Below are 18,305 nucleotides of genomic sequence, written 5' to 3'. Positions count from 1 at the left end.
TAGTTTAAGGGTTGACATAACTCCTCTTACAGAACATCCAAGCTGTCAAGGACGCGGCGCTGGCTACCTTGAAGACCTGGGTCGGCGGATTTGGCCGCAATGCCCTACATGCTGTCCGAGGAGATGGCTGGGATCATCTACCCCGGAGCCAAGAAGTCTTCAGCAGTAGAGGCAGCGGTAGCAGCGGTAGCGGCCCCCATCATCACCAGGATCCGGGCAGAGACCATGGCCGCAACGGAGGAGGGTTTCGGCGAGGAGGTGGTTGGAGATGTGGCCACCTTAGACCTTGACCGCAAGCCCATGGTTGTGGACAACCAGGGCGAAGGTAGGAATGTTAGTGAGGCATGTAGTGTAGGGGCTCCAGGCTTGCTCTTGAGCCCATCTCAACCTTCCTCTCTTTCCTCTACCACTTCCTTCCAGGGATTCGCCGGGAAGCTTCAGTCAGTTAGACCGAAGTCTTCCTCGGTGGTCCCTAAAGTCAAGAACCCGATTGACTTTAAGGCGATGAAGAAGTCCTTGCCTAAGCCAAGGTCTGGAACCAGCCGCGTCACTAAGCCATCGGCTCCTAACCCCGAGGCAGACACGGCAAGAGCGACTCCCCCTCAACAGAGGGCAAGAGCAAAGGTTCCAAAAGCTAAGACCCCGGTACCTAGCTTTGACCCGGAGGCATTCTCTGCAAGCATGATGCGGCAGATGGGGAACATGGTAGGAACCTTGATCCAGACCAAGTTCCAAGAAATGTTCTCACAGCTGTCATCCACGCTGGAAGCCTCAGGCCAGTCCATCCAATCCTTATCGGAGAGGATGGTTGCTCAGGAGAACCTAGTGGCGGGTCTCCGAGACTCTATGGCAACTGGACAGCCTCAGTCCGGACAGGTAGTTCATCCCCTATCAATGCCGGACTCCTCAAAGCTGCCTCCCTTCAAGAGTAACAACCCTTGGAGGTCAGCAGCATACGCACCGTTCTCGGATGGTATGCTTACCATCGAGGGGTGCAGAACTCGAAGACTGGAAGACTTCGAGTTCTATCCTCCGGGACTCTAGTTTCCCTTCATCAGATACGCTCATCTGACAGAAGACGCGATGGTGAGGGAGGATAAAATCCCTAAAGAAACTGTCATCTTTCCTAGGGAGCAAGCTCAACAAGCTTGGCTCCGGAGCCTTGACAGAGTGGCAGTGCGTCAATACCAGGTTGACGGCTCATAAGAGTCCCTTTACCATCTTCGCGGTAGACGAAGGAACACCTACCCCGTGTCTATCCAAAGTGGCTGAGCTAACCATGCAAGCAGCCATGGAGGACAAACCAATGCCACAGCTCCGGGAAACAGATTTGCCTTCCATTCTGCTCCCCGGAAGCACGGATTGTTGGGTAGACGCACCTGCCACTTTTTCTGCAGGTAAGCTGGTGCCGGACTGTGATAACACACTGTTCAGCGAGCGGCTTCCTAGGCTTCTGGACAACCTCAAGGCCGAGTATGACGCCAGATTGAGGCTGAGTAGGTCCCTCAACTCCGCCACCATGTCAGAAATGACATCGCTCATCTACGAAGATGAGGCGTTGTTTAAAGTTCTGACAAAGTCATTGCTTCACACAGTACAGTGTGACCTATATGACTTTATCGTAGCAAGGCGGAACTGTAGGAAGCACGTTATGGCTGAAGCGTCCATTCGCCATGAGCCGAATAAGCTAATTGGATCCTCCATCTGGGGAGCAAACCTCTTCCCCGACTCCGCCGTTAATGAAGTCTTGGCGGAGGCAGTAAGGGTGAGCCAGAGTCTGAAGATTCGCTGGGGACTCATTCCCAAAAGGAAATTCGAGTCCGTCGGAATGAATCCCAAAGGTAAGAAGAAGTTGAGGAAGTTCCAACCCTTCCCATCTTCTCAACCACAGACGATGGTCCAGGCGGTTCCGGTGGCTCAAATGAGTCAACCGTCAACATCAAAAGCACAACCACAACAGCAGTTTGTGCTTCTGACTCAGCCAGCTCAACAACCCCAGGCGTCGACCTCCTTCTCCGTCTCTCCGGCTTACAATGCTACCTTTGAAACCCAGGCGTTTCAAGGGTACAACAGGTTTGCCAGAGGCAGCCGTGCCAGAGAAGACTTCCGACACAGAGGTGGCGGAAGAGCCTCCAACTGAGGCAAAGGCTTCTGGGGAGCCCGTGGTGTCCGTTCATCCGCCAACCAGTGAGACTCCTCAGGTAGGAGGGAGGCTGTACCTCTTCCGACATCGGTGGGGGTTCAGCACCTGGGCCCAGAGTATTGTGACCAAAGGTCTGGGATGGAGCTGGATACAAGGTCCTCCTCCATCAAACACCTTTTACCAAAGACCAACAGCGGAACTGGTAGAGTATACCCGAGAATTACTTCAAAAACGGGTAGTATCTCAAGTCAAAAACTTAAGTTTCAAGGGCGCTTGTTCAGCGTTCCAAAGAAAGACTCGAACAAACTAAGAATAATCCTAGACTTGTCCCATCTAAACTCATTCATTCATTGCGACAAGTTCCGAATGCTGACCATTTCGCAGGTGTGGACCTTACTTCCCCGTGGGGCTGTCACCACCTCTATAGATCTTACAGACGCCTACTATCATATCCCGATAGCAAGACACTTCTGCCCCTTCCTAGGCTTCAGACTAGGAAAGAAGGCTTATTCCTTCAAAGTAATGCCATTCGGGCTCAACATAGCGCCCAGAATATTTACAAAAATGATATTGTCATGTTACAATAAAGTTTTATACATACTTACCTGACAGATATATACTTAGCTATAGACTCCGTCGTCTCCGACAGAATTTCAAATTTCGCGGCACACGCTACCGGTAGGTCAGGTGATCTACCGCCCTGCCCTGGGTGGCAGGACTAGGAACCATTCCCGTTTTCTAATCAGAATTCTTCTCTTCCACCTGTCTCCTGCGGGGAGGCTGGGTGGGCCATTAATCGTATATATCTGTCAGGTAAGTATGTATAAAACTTTATTGTAACATGACAATATCATTTTTATACATTCAACTTCCCTGCCAGATATATACTTAGCTGATTAGCACCCATTGGTGGTGGGTAAGAGACAGCTAACTACTGAAATAGACAGGTAAACAACATATGTTGTAGGTATTAATAAACCTTGGTTCCTACCTTATTAGGCTGAAGACTTCGCGGCTACTGCCTTGGAGTCTGCTTAGCCTCAAGAGCCTCAGCGAGATATTGATCTATGGCTAAGAGTTCTTGTGGGTCTGCCAATGGGGTCTTATCCACTTACTCGGCAGAGCCTAAAGGCCTTTGTCATTGGGTGCTATTCCAATAACATGACAATACACCTTGTTCAAGGAGCACAACACCGATCCCGATCACCTGATCCTAACATCCATGTTAGTTCTAAGATTGCAAGGAGTTATCCCCGAACTCCTTACAAACAACCAAAAACTCGAAACATAATTACACTTTCATTTTTACAAAATATACAAAAAAAAAAAAAATTTTTGTACTCCCCTACTAGCCATACATACCCTTGATCCCCTACCAGCAATGACACTATGCTCCCGTGCGACATCAGTGAGCTTGCTAATAGAAAACCAAGCACATATCTGACAAGTGGGTTTATGTACGATAAAAACACAATATTTAAGGATCAGTCTTTGCTCCAAGACCCAGCACTGTATCTGCTGATACAAATGGACCTAGAGAGAAGCACTTCTCATAGGTCACTCTCACATCCTTCAGATAATGAGATGCAAACACTGAATTGCACCTCCAATACGTAGTCTCAATGATATTTTTAAGAGACATATTCTTTTGGAACGCCAAGGATGTTGCTACTGCTCTCACCTCATGGGTCTTGACCTTTAGAAGACCGAAGGATTCCTCCGAGCAGTTCTTGTGAGCGTCCGTAATTACGCTTCTCACAAAGAAAGCTAAGGCGTTCTTGGACATGAGTCTTTTGGGGTTCTTCACCGCACACCAAAGACCTTGTTGACAAGCTCCCATCTGTCTCTTCCTCTCTAAATAAAATTTAAGAGCTCTCACTGGACAGAGAGACCTCTCTATCTCTCTGCCTACGAGGTTAGATAGACCTTTTACTTCAAAGCTTCTGGGCCAAGGTTTTGACGGGTTTTCGTTCTTCGCCAGAAACATTGTCTGGAACGAACAGATGGCAGCATCTCCTTTGAACCCCACTGTGGAATCTAGAGCGTGCAATTCGCTCGTCCTCTTGGCTGTAGCGAGAGACAACAGGAATAAGCATTTCCTAGTGATGTCGCGGAAGGAAGCCAGATGTAAAGGCTCGAATTTATCCGATGAAAGGAATTTCAGGACCACGTCCAGATTCCAACTAGGTGTTCTAGGAGTTGCTGCTTTTGAAGTTTCAAAGGATCTAATTAGATCGTGTAGATCTTTGTTGTCTGCAATATCTAGCCCTCGATTTCTAAATACTGAAGACAGCATGCTTCTGTATCCCTTTATTGTTGAGACAGATAGGTGTGATTCCTCTCTCAGAAAGAGGAGGAAATCGGCAATATTCACTATAGAGGTACTGGAGGAGGACAGCTTCTGACTCTTACACCACCTCCTAAAGACTTCCCACTTCGATTGGTATACTCTTCTCGTCGAAGCTCTGCGGGCTCTAGCGATAGAGCCCGCAGCCTTGCGAGAAAAGCCCCTCGCTCTGACAAGTCTTTCGATAGTCGAAAGGCAGTCAGAGCGAGACCTGGGAGGTTGTGATGAAACCTCTCGAAGTGGGGTTGTCTGAGTAGATCTGGTCTGTTTGGAAGAGATCTGGGGAAGTCCACTATCCACTCCAGTACCTCCGTGAACCATTCCTGGGCTGGCCAAAATGGGGCTATTAGTGTCAACTTCGTGTTCTTTGACGCTACGAACTTCCTGAGCACTTCCCCCAGGATCTTGAACGGGGGAAAGGCGTATGCGTCCACACCCGACCAATCCAGGAGAAACGCGTCTATTGCGAAGGCTCTCGGATCTTCCACTAGAGAGCAAAAGATCTCTATTCTTTTGGAGAGGAACGTCGCAAACAGGTCTATGTGCGGTCTCCCCCACAGGGACCAAAGACTTCGACACACTTCTTCGTGTAGAGTCCATTCTGTGGGAAGGACCTGATTCCTCCTGCTCAGTCTGTCCGCTCTCACATTCTTTATCCCTTGAATAAATCTTGTGAGGAGAGTTATGCCTCTTTCTTCTGTCCAGGTTAACAGGTGTCTTGTTAACTGAAAGAGGGAGAAAGAGTGCGTGCCTCCTTGCTTGCGTATGTAAGCCAGAGCCGTGGTGTTGTCCGAGTTTATCTGTATCACCTCGCCTCTGACTATCTCTTCGAAGAACTTTAAGGCTAGGTGTATGGCCACTAGTTCCTTGCAATTGATGTGCCAGGACACCTGTTCCTTTGTCCAGGTGCCTGACACCTACCTTGCTCCTAGCGTCGCTCCCCATCCCGACTCCGAAGCGTCGGAATATAACACTTGGTCTGGGTTCTGCAGGGCAAGCGATACGCCTTCGTTCTTTTGAAGAGGAAGGATCCACCACTTCAAATGATCTTTTACCTCTTGTGGAAGCTGGAAGATGTCCGAGAGTTGTCCCGTCTTCCAACTCCACACCCCTTTCAGGAAAAACTGAAGAGGGCGAAGGTGAAGCCTCCCCAGAGAGAAGAACTTTTCTAGTGAGGACAGGGTCCCTAAAAGGCTCAGATAATCCCTCGCTGAACTGTTCTTTCTCTCTAAGAAGCTCGAGATTTTCGACAAACCTCGAGTGATTCTTTCTCGCGAAGGAAATACTCGAAAACCCCGAGAATCCATCTGAATCCCCAGATAGACCAAGCTCTGGCTGGGGATCAGCTGCGACTTCTCGAGGTTCACGAGTAATCCCAGCGATTCTATCATGTTCCTTGTTACTGATAAGTCCTCCAAGCACTGAATATCCGACTTGGCCCTGATCAGCCAGTCGTCCAAGTAGAGGGAGATGTTTATTCCCTCTAGGTGAAGCCATCTTGCCACATTCGCCATCAGGTTGGTGAATACTTGCGGAGCTGTAGACAGACCGAAGCACAGAGCCCTGAATTGAAAAATCTTGTCTCCTATTACAAACCGAAGATATTTCTTTGACAAATGGTGAATGGGAACGTGGAAATACGCATCTTGCAAGTCCAGAGAGACCATCCAATCTCCTGGACGAAGAGCCGCATTACTGAAGCGGACGTTTCCATGCGAAACTTCTTTTTCTGAACAAAGCGATTCAGAGCGCTTACGTCCAGAACTGGTCTCCACCCCCCGATGCCTTTGGTACTAGAAAAAGGCGATTGAAAATAAAATCCCGGGGAGTGTGGATCCTGCACAAGTTCGATGGCCTCCTTTTCCCACATTTGTTCCACCATTTGAAGGAGAGTCTTTCTCATTACAGGGTCTCTGTACCTCGCTGACAGTTCCCGAGGCGTAGATGTTAGGGGAGGGCTGTCCTCGAAGGGGATTACATATCCTTTCTTTAGGACCGACACTGACCAAGGGTCGGCTCCCCTTTTTGCCCATACTCCTGCAAAGTTCAGGAGTCTGGCGCCCACTGGTGCTTGAAGGAGCAACAAGTCATTTGGTTTTCTTGAAAGGCCTAAAGGAAGACCTTCCTCTCTTGTCAGAGCTCTTCTTTCTGGCAGGGGGGACGAGCCGCTGCACCTCCACGAAAGGGCTGCTGAGGAGGACGAGAGTCCTTCTTAATCGCCGACACTACAGGGCGTCCTTTCTTGGACGTTTGTGTTAGTAGGTCCTGTGTCGCCTTCTCAGTTAGCGAGCGAGATATATCCTTCACTAACTGAGAAGGAAACAGATGATCCGACAGAGGGGCGAACAATAAAGCAGTCTTCTGGCTCGGAGAAACCCATTTTGATAATAGGGATCCATATACTGATCTCTTCTTCAGGAGACCAGCACCAAAAAGGGAAGCCACTTCTCCCGAACCGTCCTGTACTGTCTTGTCCATGCAAGACAGGACGCAATGGAGAATCTCTGGGTTTTTAAGAAACTCCGGATCTTTAGATTTGTTGGCCAGAACTCCGAGTGACCAATCCAGAAAGTTGAACACCTCTAAAGTGACAAAAAGTCCCTTTAGAAAGTGGTTCAACTCCGAAGTGCTCCACGTCGATCTGACCGATCCTAAGGAGTGACGTCTAGAGGCCTCCACTAAATTGGAAAAGTCCGCATCTGCCGAGGCAGGCAGAGAAAGACCCATAGTCTCTCCTGTCCCATACCAAATACCTCTCTTTCCATGTAGTTTGGAAGGAGGCATGCAGAATACCGTCTTTCCCAACTCTTTCTTCTTGTCCATCCAAGAATCTAAAGAATGGAGTGCCTTCTTCATAGATATTGCAGGCTTCATTTTCAGAAAGGCCGAAGATTTTGCCGTAGCCGAGCTCGAAAAGAGAGAACGAGGAGCCGCCGGACTAAGAGAGTCTCCAAACTCTTGTAGCAGTAATGAGGCTAAGACCTTATAACTCGAGAGTCCCTCATTTGCAGGAGGTTCGTCATCAGACAAATCGTCTAAACCTCGATCAGACGAAGGAGAAAGCTCACGTTTGGAGGGAGAGTCCTTCCAAGACCTCCTACGATCTGAAGGAGAGGAGCTCCTATTTGGAGAAGAGTCATAAATTCCAGGAACGAGTCTCCGACTCCTGCCTCCTGGCTCTTGACTCTTGCCTCCTGACTCCTGCCTCCTGGCTCCTGACTCCTGCCTCCTGACTCCGGACTCCTGCTCATGACTCCGGACTCCTGGCTCCTGCCTCCTGACTCCTGCCTCTTGGCTCCTGACTCCTGCCTCTTGACTCCTGACTCCTGCCTCTTGCCTCCTGGCTCTTGCCTCCTGGCTCCTGCCTCCTGCCTGGATGACTCCACACTCCTGGCTCTTGCCTCCTGCCTCCTGGTTGACTCCTCACTCCTGGCTCTTGGCTCCTGCCTCCTGGGTGACTCCTCACTCCTGGCTGGTGCCAGACGTCTGATAGGTTCATCCAGGTTCGTACAGGAAACCTCACCTCGAGTAGGAGGATTGATCCTGGCGGCAGATACCTCCATACGTCTGGAGGATCTTTTGATCGGAAGGGAAGAGTCTTTCCTTCTAGGAGGCTCCTTTGACAGAACTCCTACAAAAGACGAAATCTGCTCTTGCATAGCCATCATGAACCTCTTCGTAACCTCCTCTTTATCCTCTTCGGGAGGAGGGGAAGGAGGAGGGGAGGAGTCCATAGCCTCCACCTCCTGCCTCCTTCTCACTCTGGTTGAAAGAATGGCTCTTCTTGCCTTCTTCACTCCCGAAGGAGACTCCTCAGGGAAGTTTTCTGGGCTCGAATCAATCGTCGGAGCCTTCCAACTCCTCTTGAGTGGTCGAGATCGATCTGAATCCCTCCAATCACGTCTCGGAGATGAAGATCCCGACGACGAAAAACACTCATGCAGGACGCTTTTACAATAGCGATCCTTGGCAGTCTGGGGTGTCACAGAAACCGCCGAAGGGACACCTGATCGGTGGGGATTCTCCACAACCTCCTTTCGGTTTTCGACATTCCTTCTCCTCTGGGCATGTGAGCTTGGAAGAGGTCTAGACCTAGGAGCGTTGCTGAGCCGACCAGATGCCCCCTCCACTACACTGGGGACACTCATATCACTGTCCACTGAAAAATCACTAGCCTTACCTTGTATGGCAGCCATTTTGTTTTCCATCAACTTGAAGGCTGCTTTTAGATCTGCAAGTTCTTTCGCTGAATCTACAGGTTCTGCAATAGGAGAAGGGGCTGCAATGGAAGGAGAAGTAGCAATACTTACCCTTGGGGAAGATCCCAAGCTAGGAATTAGTTCAGATCTCGAACTATTTAAACTTCTATAAGAAGCCTTCCTCACTCTTTCTCTCTCTAACTTTTTCAAATAATTAGTTAGATTCTTCCATTCGTTCTCACTCAAATTCTCACATTCCTTGCAAGTATATTAGTAAAAGAACATTCATACTCCCTGCAACCCTTGCATACAGTGTGAGGGTCTACCGAAGCTTTCGGCAACCTCACCTTACAGCCTACATTCACACAACGTCTCACAACCATTCCAGAGTCAGACATTTTTAAAGAAAAATCCAAAATCAAGTCCACAAAACAGTCCACAAAAGCGTATGCCAATCCAACAATCCAGATACGTCACCAAAAGTCGGTCAAGAAGATCAATTGCCGGCGAAAAAAGAAAAACCAATCGAGAGGAACCAACAACAATGTTGATGGCCCGGGCGACAGAAGAATTCTGATTAGAAAACGGGAATGGTTCCTAGTCCTGCCACCCAGGGCAGGGCGGTAGATCACCTGACCTACTGGTAGCGTGTGCCGCGAAATTTGAAATTCTGTCGGAGACGACGGAGTCTATAGCTAAGTATATATCTGGCAGGGAAGTTGAATGTATAAAAATAGCGGAAACAGTAGTCCAAGAGTTAAGGACTCAAGGGGTAATGTTAGTAGCCTATCTGGACGATAGGCTCATTTGGGCCACAGACGTCGAAGAATGCCGCAAGGCGACGGTCAAAGTGATAAAGTTCCTGGAACACCTAAGTTTTGCAGATAAACAGGAACAAGTCCCGTCTAACTCCGGCACCACGTTTTCAGTGGCTAGGAATCCAATGGGACCTAAACTCACACACTATCAATTCCGCCGGTAAAACGGAGAGAAATAGCCAAGGCTACAAGACAATTTCTTAAAGACAAGCAGACGTCCCGGAGAAACCAGGAAAGAATCCTAGGTTCACTCCAGTTTGCATCAGTTACGGACGTACTACTGAAACCAAGCTAAAAGATATAAATCGAGTTTGGCGATCGAGAGCAAACAGAAGATCCCGGGACAAAGTATCACGTATCCCGGAGATCTTACGCAAGAGACTCCGCCCCTTGACAGAAGTCAAGAGTCTGTCGAAATCAGTACCTCTACAACTTCCTTCACCGGCCCTAGTAGTCCATACGGACGCTTCCTTGAGCGGCTGGGGCGGATACTCACAGTACAAGAAAGTACAGGGAACCTGGTCAGTGTCATTCTGCCAGCTACATATCAATGTACTGGAAGCTATGGCAGTGTTTCTAACACTGAAGAAACTCTTACCAGCAAAGAAAATCCATATCAAGCTAGTATTGGACAGTGCAGGGGTAGTCCACTGCATAAACAGGGGAGGTTCCAAGTCGAGCCATGTAAACCACGTAATGATAGCCATATTTGCACTAGCGGCCAGGAACAAATGGCACCTATCGGCCACTCACCTAGCGGGAGTAAGAAATGTAGTGTCAGACGCTCTGTCAAGGACTACTCCGCTGGAGTCGGAGTGGACCCTGGACGGAGGGTCATTCAAATGGATCTGCCAACAGGTGCCCGGCCTTCAAGTGGATCTTTTTGCCACGGAATCAAACCACAACTACCATGCTATGTGGCTCCCAACCTGGACCCTCTGGCTTATGCCACAGACGCTATGGCAATAGACTGGAATATCTGGAAAAGGATTTATCTCTTCCCTCCGGTGAACCTACTAATGAAGGTCCTGAACAAACTCAGGATTTTCAAAGGTCAGATCTCACTAGTAGCTCCCAACTGGCCCAAGAGCAGTTGGTTCCCTCTACTAGTGGAATTGGGACTCTGGCCCCGACGGATTCCCAATCCCAAACTGACGCAGTTGGTACAAACGCGGACTGTGTCCGCTTCCTCAGGAATTCAGAAAGCCCTAACTTTATGGACTTCATGAAGTTTGCGGCACAGAAAGATCCCAACACTGATCCTCAAAACATCCGGTTCCTAGAATCAGATAAACGAGAATCAACACTGCGTCAATATGATTCAGCAGTGAAGAAGCTAGCCACCTTTTTGAAAGACACAGGAGCACAAACCATGACTACGAATCTGGCGATAACCTTCTTCAGAACCTTGTTCGAGAAAGGATTAGCAGCTAGTACTATTACTACAACCAAATCAGCACTAAAGAAAATATTCCAATTTGGATTTAATATTGATCTTACAGATTCGTATTTTTCCTCTATTCCTAGGGCTTGTGCTAGACTTAGACCAATAGAAAGACCTCGAACGGTCTCCTGGTTCTTAAATGATGTCCTTAAGCTAGCTTCGGACACTGTTAATGAGTCATGTACTTATATAACGCTCCTAAGGAAAACATTATTCCTAATAAGTCTGGCCTCAGGAGCTAGAATATCTAAGCTGTCGGCCCTTTCTATGGAACCAGACCATATTGAGTTCCTCCCATCAGGAGAATTATTACTTTTACCAGATCGTCAATTTTTGGCTAAAAACGAAGACCCACAAGATAGGTGGGCTCCATGGAAAATTGTTCCTCTTCCTCAGGATCTGTCCTTATGTCCAGTTAATTCACTAAAAACCTATTTAAACAGAACCGCCATGAAAACTTCAGGCCCCTTGTTTATTAGGGAAAATGGTGGAACCATCTCCCTAAAAGGAATCAGACAGCAGATTCTATATTTTATCAAACAAGCTAACCCGGAATCAATTCCGCGAGCACATGATGTTAGAGCGGTAGCTACATCAGTTAATTATTTTCAACACATGAACTTTGACGATCTCAAAAAGTATACAGGCTGGAAATCACCGACAGTATTTAAACGCCACTACCTAAAATCCTTAGAGGCCCTTAAATTCCCAGCAGTGGCAGCGGGGAACACAGTTTCCCCTGACACTACATAGCATGGTAGTAATTAGTCTAATTAGCCTATGTCTCTCTCTCATCTCTCTCTCTTACCTGCCTCACTAGCATTCTTGACCTTAGCTCGGTTGTTACTGGATTGCACACTTAATTTGATTTTCACCTGCATTGTATTATGATCTTTATTATTGTACATATCGATATCTGGTGCAAAATTTTGTAAATAAATTCCTGTTTAGTGGTGTAAGATTAATTTAATGTTAGATGTCGGGTTATACAACTGTATTAGTAGATACGAACTGTAGTTTAAGGATATCTTTAAAAATCTTCATAGTATTAAGGAGATTTATTAAGTATTGTAGATTGAATAACTATTATTAAATAATATTTAATAATTATACAGCTTTCAATTTCCTTACAGTAATTTATCTACACTAACTTTCCAAGCTGGTGGGGGGCCAATTCTCTGTTACGATTTCACGGAGCGACACAGGGTAGGCCCAGAAAAGGGGTTTTGACAAAGGAAAAATCTATTTCTGGGCAGTGACCTGTGTCGCCCAGTGAAATGGTTCCTTTAGCACTCATTTCTAGGTATAAATATTGCTAAATATACCAGAGAAAAAAGCTATATGGTAATGCCAGAATATTCTGGCTCGCTCACCTTTATTTAAGGTGTCGGTATGGTATCAGGGGTGAGTGTAACCACTACCAGAGGTCCCCTGCCATTTAGTCTTCTTCCTTTCTCAATATCCCTCGTCTACAGATAAGCCGTTCTAGGCCCCCGCTACCCACTACTGCTACGGCTAGCGCTTTGTTTATCATTCCTGTAGATAGCACCCAAGCTTCGGCCAGATTAGGGTGTGGAAATTAGAGGGTGGGTTTCACTGGGCGACACAGGTCACTGCCCAGAAATAGATTTTTCCTTTGTCAAAATCCCTTTTTTAACATTATAAAGATTTTATCTGTGATACTGAACAAAGTCCAAGTCCAATGACTTAGTGTCACTAAGACAGTCAGAATTGTCAAAAGCTTTTAAACATCAGGTATTATGTCACTAATTCACCTGTGAATATTTAAGCTTAAAAGTGTTAAGCCACATGCACTCTTTAATACCCAATCCACTTTATCATTAGAATAACTTACACCCAAAAGAAATTACTGCATATATAAAATCATATGCTCTGGCCTGAATTTGAACCTATGCCTTTTGGAAAGGGGTGTTTCATAATCTTACATGTTCATTCCCTCGGACACTTAATATAAAACTTTACTCATTAAAACATGCCAGTGTATATTTTTAGTAATCTTTAATGGTAGTTATAAAAAGCAATTATAAAAAAAGACTACACAATTAAAACGAATAAAAAGTTACTAGTGCTTGTATACTACTTACGTGTAAGTCGTCTGTATCCCAGATTCTTGGAAATCCATATGACGGTTGACTCTAAGAGTTATAAATTTCCTGGTTAGTTCATTTGGCCCTGGAAAAATGTGCAAATTTGTGATTCTTAGGTTAAAAAAAGATATATATCTGTCTATCGCCTTCATACTGTAACAGACAATAATGGATGTGGTGCCTTAAACTACAACTTATCACAAGTCCAAATCTGCATGAATTTTAATGGCTCTGCTTATTCCCATTTGTGTCATGTACTTATTGCAACATTTTGTAACTTCTATAATAAATGGAATACAGTCTTGCTCCTTATCATGTTCTCTACTACATATTTCTACAAATCTGGAATTCTCTTTCCAAGAACATTATTCATTAAAATTCAAAGCACAAATTTAAATCTCACGAAAACCAAAAAGATGCCATTACAAAAAGCATATAAACTTACACAAAAATTCAGGTGATGCCCTAGACTTCAACTTGTTAACATTGGCCCCTCTAAAATGCTTCATGACTTGAGCCATATCTTTCATAAAAGCCCAAGTTCTTTCTCCACCAGCCATTTCTTCGTCCTACAGGAAGCAATTGTCATTACACATAATGCAAACATGATACACAGTAATTTTCATTAGTACGTAATTAGAAACATCCTACAGTAATACAGAAATTATATAAATAATTACATAAAACTAAATGCTACACATCATAATGTAACTGCTCAATGCAACAAGTATTACATTGAAGCTAGTGTAATAAAATACAGTGACTGACCTGGTATCTTTTGACTAAATAGTTCCATTTCTTTCGAGCCATGGTCACGCTCACTCGATCTTCAATTCCCAGTTGTTCTAGGATGTCTCTGAAGATGAGAACAAAATATTAATTAACCTGACATAATTATTCATTTAAATTTTTAGAATTATAGCGTCCTATTACCATATACAACTACTTTATGCCAGAACATTGTGTATACCCAACCACCTTATCAATATAACCTATTATGAAACTAATAAGTGAACCATTTGGTTATATTTTGTAGAAAAAAAAAAAACACTACTGAACTACATAACACTGCTGTCACTATTATGCTATTATTTTAACCATCCCATAGATGCCACATGGATACCACAGTCTGTTCCAGTAAAATCCAAAGGATGAGAGGCATTAATTATGAACAACAGCACACTACTGTGACAACTTTTTTCTTCTAGAGTTCAAATTAGAGAGTCCCTGGTAGATAATCACACAACTGACACTGTCTTTGAGAGCCTACGATGCAGTCTTTTACTTTTACAAAGTAATATAAAACTCTAAAAAAGAAATAATACCCCATTTCTATATTTCCCCTTATACTTAAGAATAATAATCTGACAAAGGGGCACATACTTACTACATTAGTACATATCAAACTGAAGTAAAATGTGACCTACAACCTAAGCATGTCTGTACGTAGGGGTTACTAATCACTACTAAACACAGAGGAATATGGGGAAGGAGTTTTGTAACATAATATAATTTTGTCAAGTCGTATACGTGGCTAATCATTAAGCCAATCTGAACACACAACATCATCTATAATGTTCCCGTGTATAACAGTGCCTTATCCTTCTAAAACTGCATTTGTAGCCAGTTCTACAATCCTTACATAAGCAATTTACTAAAGAGACAGAGATTATGCAAGTTTTGGTGAATATCTGAAGAAAAGCCTGGTAAATATCCCCTAAAGAAAAAAGCTGTCATCAATAATCTGACCATAAGAACAGTAAAACTGTTTCAATTACAGACCAATGTTTATGTTGTCAAGTTCCGGGGTACTAAAAGTAAGTAACCTCAAGGGTATCCCAAATGAACATTATTAAACCAACACTAACAGCACACACATTCACACATCTATCACTAATATACTATCAGCATACATGCACATATCACCAACGCCTAAATTCATAAGCACACTGCACTTTGATAATAAAAATGACAATTTGTCCAAAATTGCATTTTTCCTAACTATACAAACCTGAGGTCCTTTTACAATAGGAAGGTACTAGCGGCAGCTGGATAGGTCGTAAGCTTTCGAACAAGGGGTTCGGTAGTTAACTGCTTGTCCGACAGGCGCGCGCGCACGACTGGGAGGTAAACAAATCACTTTTGCTTTTGGCCCAAGCAAAAACTGCAGAGTGAGGGGTGGCATGAGGTGGGACTATGTGTAAAAGGACCTCAGGTTTGTATAGTTAGGAAAAATGCAATTTTGGACAAATTGTCATTTGTTCCGACACGGCATACAAACCTTCGGTCCTTTTACAATAGGAAGACTCACTTCTTGGTGGGAGGAATCTGAGTCTTTTGTGAACAGACTGGTGTTCGCCCAACCTTGGAATGCCTCCCTGGTCGTAAGAGCGAGGGAGGGATCCAAGCCTCTGTCCGATTGATCGGGGTGTGCACCGCAGGATCAATGGTCAGACCTCTGGACCAAGTACTAAGAGAGAGGCAAGCGTATCTCTTCGTACCAGCAAACAAGAACAAGTTCCTATTTGCAAGAGGCAACATAAAGTTATGGTTTGTCTCTTGTTGGCATCCACTTCCCCCCCCTTGTAGGAGGAAGTGGTGGATATTCGCTCCCATCCCTAGTGAAAGGGATAGGATGGGGCTCTGTCGAGTAGCTCACCGGCATCTCGTCCTTATCCAGCAAGGTGATGACCGTATCCCTCTACCCACAGGTAGAGGGGGAGAAAAAGATAGGAAGAGAAGCCAGTCACTCTCTCATTCACTTATCTATTCTTACAGTCACACCAGGACTCGATGCTGTTCAGCCTGCTAGGGTCTGGGTTAGCTACACAACGTGTTGAGCAGCCACCACGGGTCCCAAGGAAAACGATCCAAGGACCTGTGGGCAATATCCAAAAGGTAGGAGGAGGTGCCAGTGGTCTGGTTGTACCAGACCCCTGCCTTCAGTACCTGCGCCACGGAGAAGTTCTTGTGTAACTCGAGGGAGTGTACTTCTAGGTCATCTTGGTGCTGACGAAGAGTCTTCAACACTCAGCCTGGGATGTCGAGTTTCTTCAGAAAGCGCGGTCGCGCTTTCACAGGACAAAGCAGCATCTCCTTCGCATCGAAGGCGGTGAAGTCCATTAGGGAGGGGATTGTGAAGGACTCTAACCGATCGTCAGGAACCGAAGGGTTCAGAGTCTTCGCTACGAATTCGGTACGAAATCGAGCGTCACGAATCCCCATCCCCCCTGGATGCTTGACTTCGCAGGAAAAGTCATGCAATTACCTCAGAGGAAAAGAAGGGAATGGTCGTATGACCTATCCCTCTTCTCGACTTCGGTGATGTCCTGTACCCATACTGGTCTATCCGTCTGCAGCGAAGTTGTTCTTCTCGGTAGTGGATAGGACACCGACACTCAATGGTGGGTGTCGATGGTATGGGTACTGTGACAAGCCGTTAGGACGAAGAAAAGACTGTTATGGAACAACCGAACTAAGTCCACAGCGAAGTTCGTAACAGACTTGGGCGCTCTGACAGCTGCCGACTGACTGCGTTCGGTAGGAGGCAAGTTGTCCAAGCACCCGAGCAAGTCACGTGACCTTCGCCTTAAAAGGGTTATGCCAAGAGACTAAACAAATAATTTGTTCGTCACCGATGCCAGAAGGCAAGGTGATGACTCTCTTAAGGCATGTGCCCAACAGGCGAAAGTCAATTGCCTTCTAGAGACCGAGGTCCCTGATGGCAAGATATCTCATAGTATAGTTGATTCTCGGCTAAGGAGAAACAACACTATGTGTCGTTGAAGACGAAGGTGTACAGAAAATGCAACCTACGTCTTCACAGCTGAACCGAGAGAAGGATTCTCAAGATTCTGAACCTGTGCTACAAAGACTGAGAACGCTAACCGCTATTCATTGCTGTCCGGTGAGGATCGTAGTTGCAATAAAAGCGGAGCGCTTTTCAGTAATGAAGACAGGGAAATACTGCCTGAAGAACTGCTTCTCATGGGCTGAACATTTGGAAGTAGAGCTGTCAGGTCGGAGAGTAGGCGATGTCTTCTGACATATCTGTTAATTCGGGGCGAGCAATGAATAATTGCACACCTACGAATACGAGATATTTTGAAGACAAACTCAGATGTCTGCAAAAATCATTCGCATTATCGCGGTGCGATGCAGCGGGTGACTAGTACAGACTTCTGTTACCGTGCGGTAAACAGAAAGATGAAAGAGTCCAAGAGATATCTCTGTTGACAATTCTCGCAATGGTCGAAGCGATGAAATCGAGCGTCACAGCAGTAGATGGTCCTTCATTATTGCGAGAATCCCCGTTAATCAGAGACCTAAGTCCATGATTGTTGGGCAGAGATACGGTTCGGTAGTCAATCAAACCAGGGGAGAGAGAGTCGTAACCGACCGTTCATCTCCGAGACCTAGCTGATACTGAGCCGCTATCAGGCAGTTCAATACGCAGTAGCTCTCGGTGACTCGTCATCCTGAGTTGCCAGGTAATCCATTATTCCACGAAGGAATGCGTTCGGCTAGAACCATCGAGCATAAAGAATACGCTCGAGCAATTATATTTAACCGAAACGGATTTCGGTAAATACAAAAGCTGATTTGGTGTTGTCATGACAATACCAAGTATCTAAAATCGAAACTGATAACTGCTGGGAGGTTGCAGGCAACCCCGAGTTGCAGTTCAATTAAGATACAATTCGTCTCGGTCACAAACCGTAGAGTTAACTACGGTATGCGCCTACCCCCCGGACAATTCAACTGTTAAAGAATCATGTCGCGAGGGTAATATACGTAGTATATTTGTAGGTTCTGTACCACGACCTCCATCCTAAATTCTTTTCCTCTCGAGGAATGAGAATAAGGATTGGAGATCGACCGCCTTCGTTCTCTAGTCAAGAGAGTGAAGGAGAAGTCTTTCCCAAAGGAAAGCTTCAATGGTGAACAGAATACCGAAGACGATAGTTCAAGCCAAACTGGAAGTTCCCGTCCGTTCTTCTCTATTCCAGGTTTAATCGCCTACTGTGAGATACTCTTCTTTCCGCAGCAGTCTTCTTCCAAATGCTAGAAATTACAGGAATTCGAGCATAAGCGAGGTTCCCGATTATCGTGTAACAATTATCGGGGATTCTCGCTCACTTTGGACCGTGGTCTCGCCTAAGTGTTTGGAGATCGTAAAAAACTCGAACACTCTGAGTGCGCTAGAAATTCCGTAGAATTCTAAGCACTCTGCGAAACCCCCACCG

The 18,305-nt window shown here is 45.8% G+C and overlaps 1 protein-coding gene across 1 annotated transcript in view; it reads right to left on the bottom strand.

The window, feature by feature from the left end:
- LOC135216179 (uncharacterized) overlaps positions 1–18,305 on the bottom strand; it is a 69,281-nt gene that overhangs the window by 34,195 nt on the left and 16,781 nt on the right. The window contains exons 9-11 of the mRNA XM_064251312.1: positions 13,828–13,915; positions 13,505–13,628; positions 13,057–13,144 (exon numbers count right to left, since the gene is read on the bottom strand). Coding sequence (XP_064107382.1) covers positions 13,057–13,144; positions 13,505–13,628; positions 13,828–13,915 — 300 coding nt within the window. The remainder of the gene's footprint in view (positions 1–13,056; positions 13,145–13,504; positions 13,629–13,827; positions 13,916–18,305) is intronic.

The sequence above is a fragment of the Macrobrachium nipponense genome, chromosome 6 (assembly GCF_015104395.2).
Source record: "Macrobrachium nipponense isolate FS-2020 chromosome 6, ASM1510439v2, whole genome shotgun sequence".
NCBI classification, from domain to species: domain Eukaryota; kingdom Metazoa; phylum Arthropoda; class Malacostraca; order Decapoda; family Palaemonidae; genus Macrobrachium; species Macrobrachium nipponense.
This window is presented reverse-complemented; position numbering and strand designations above follow the sequence as displayed.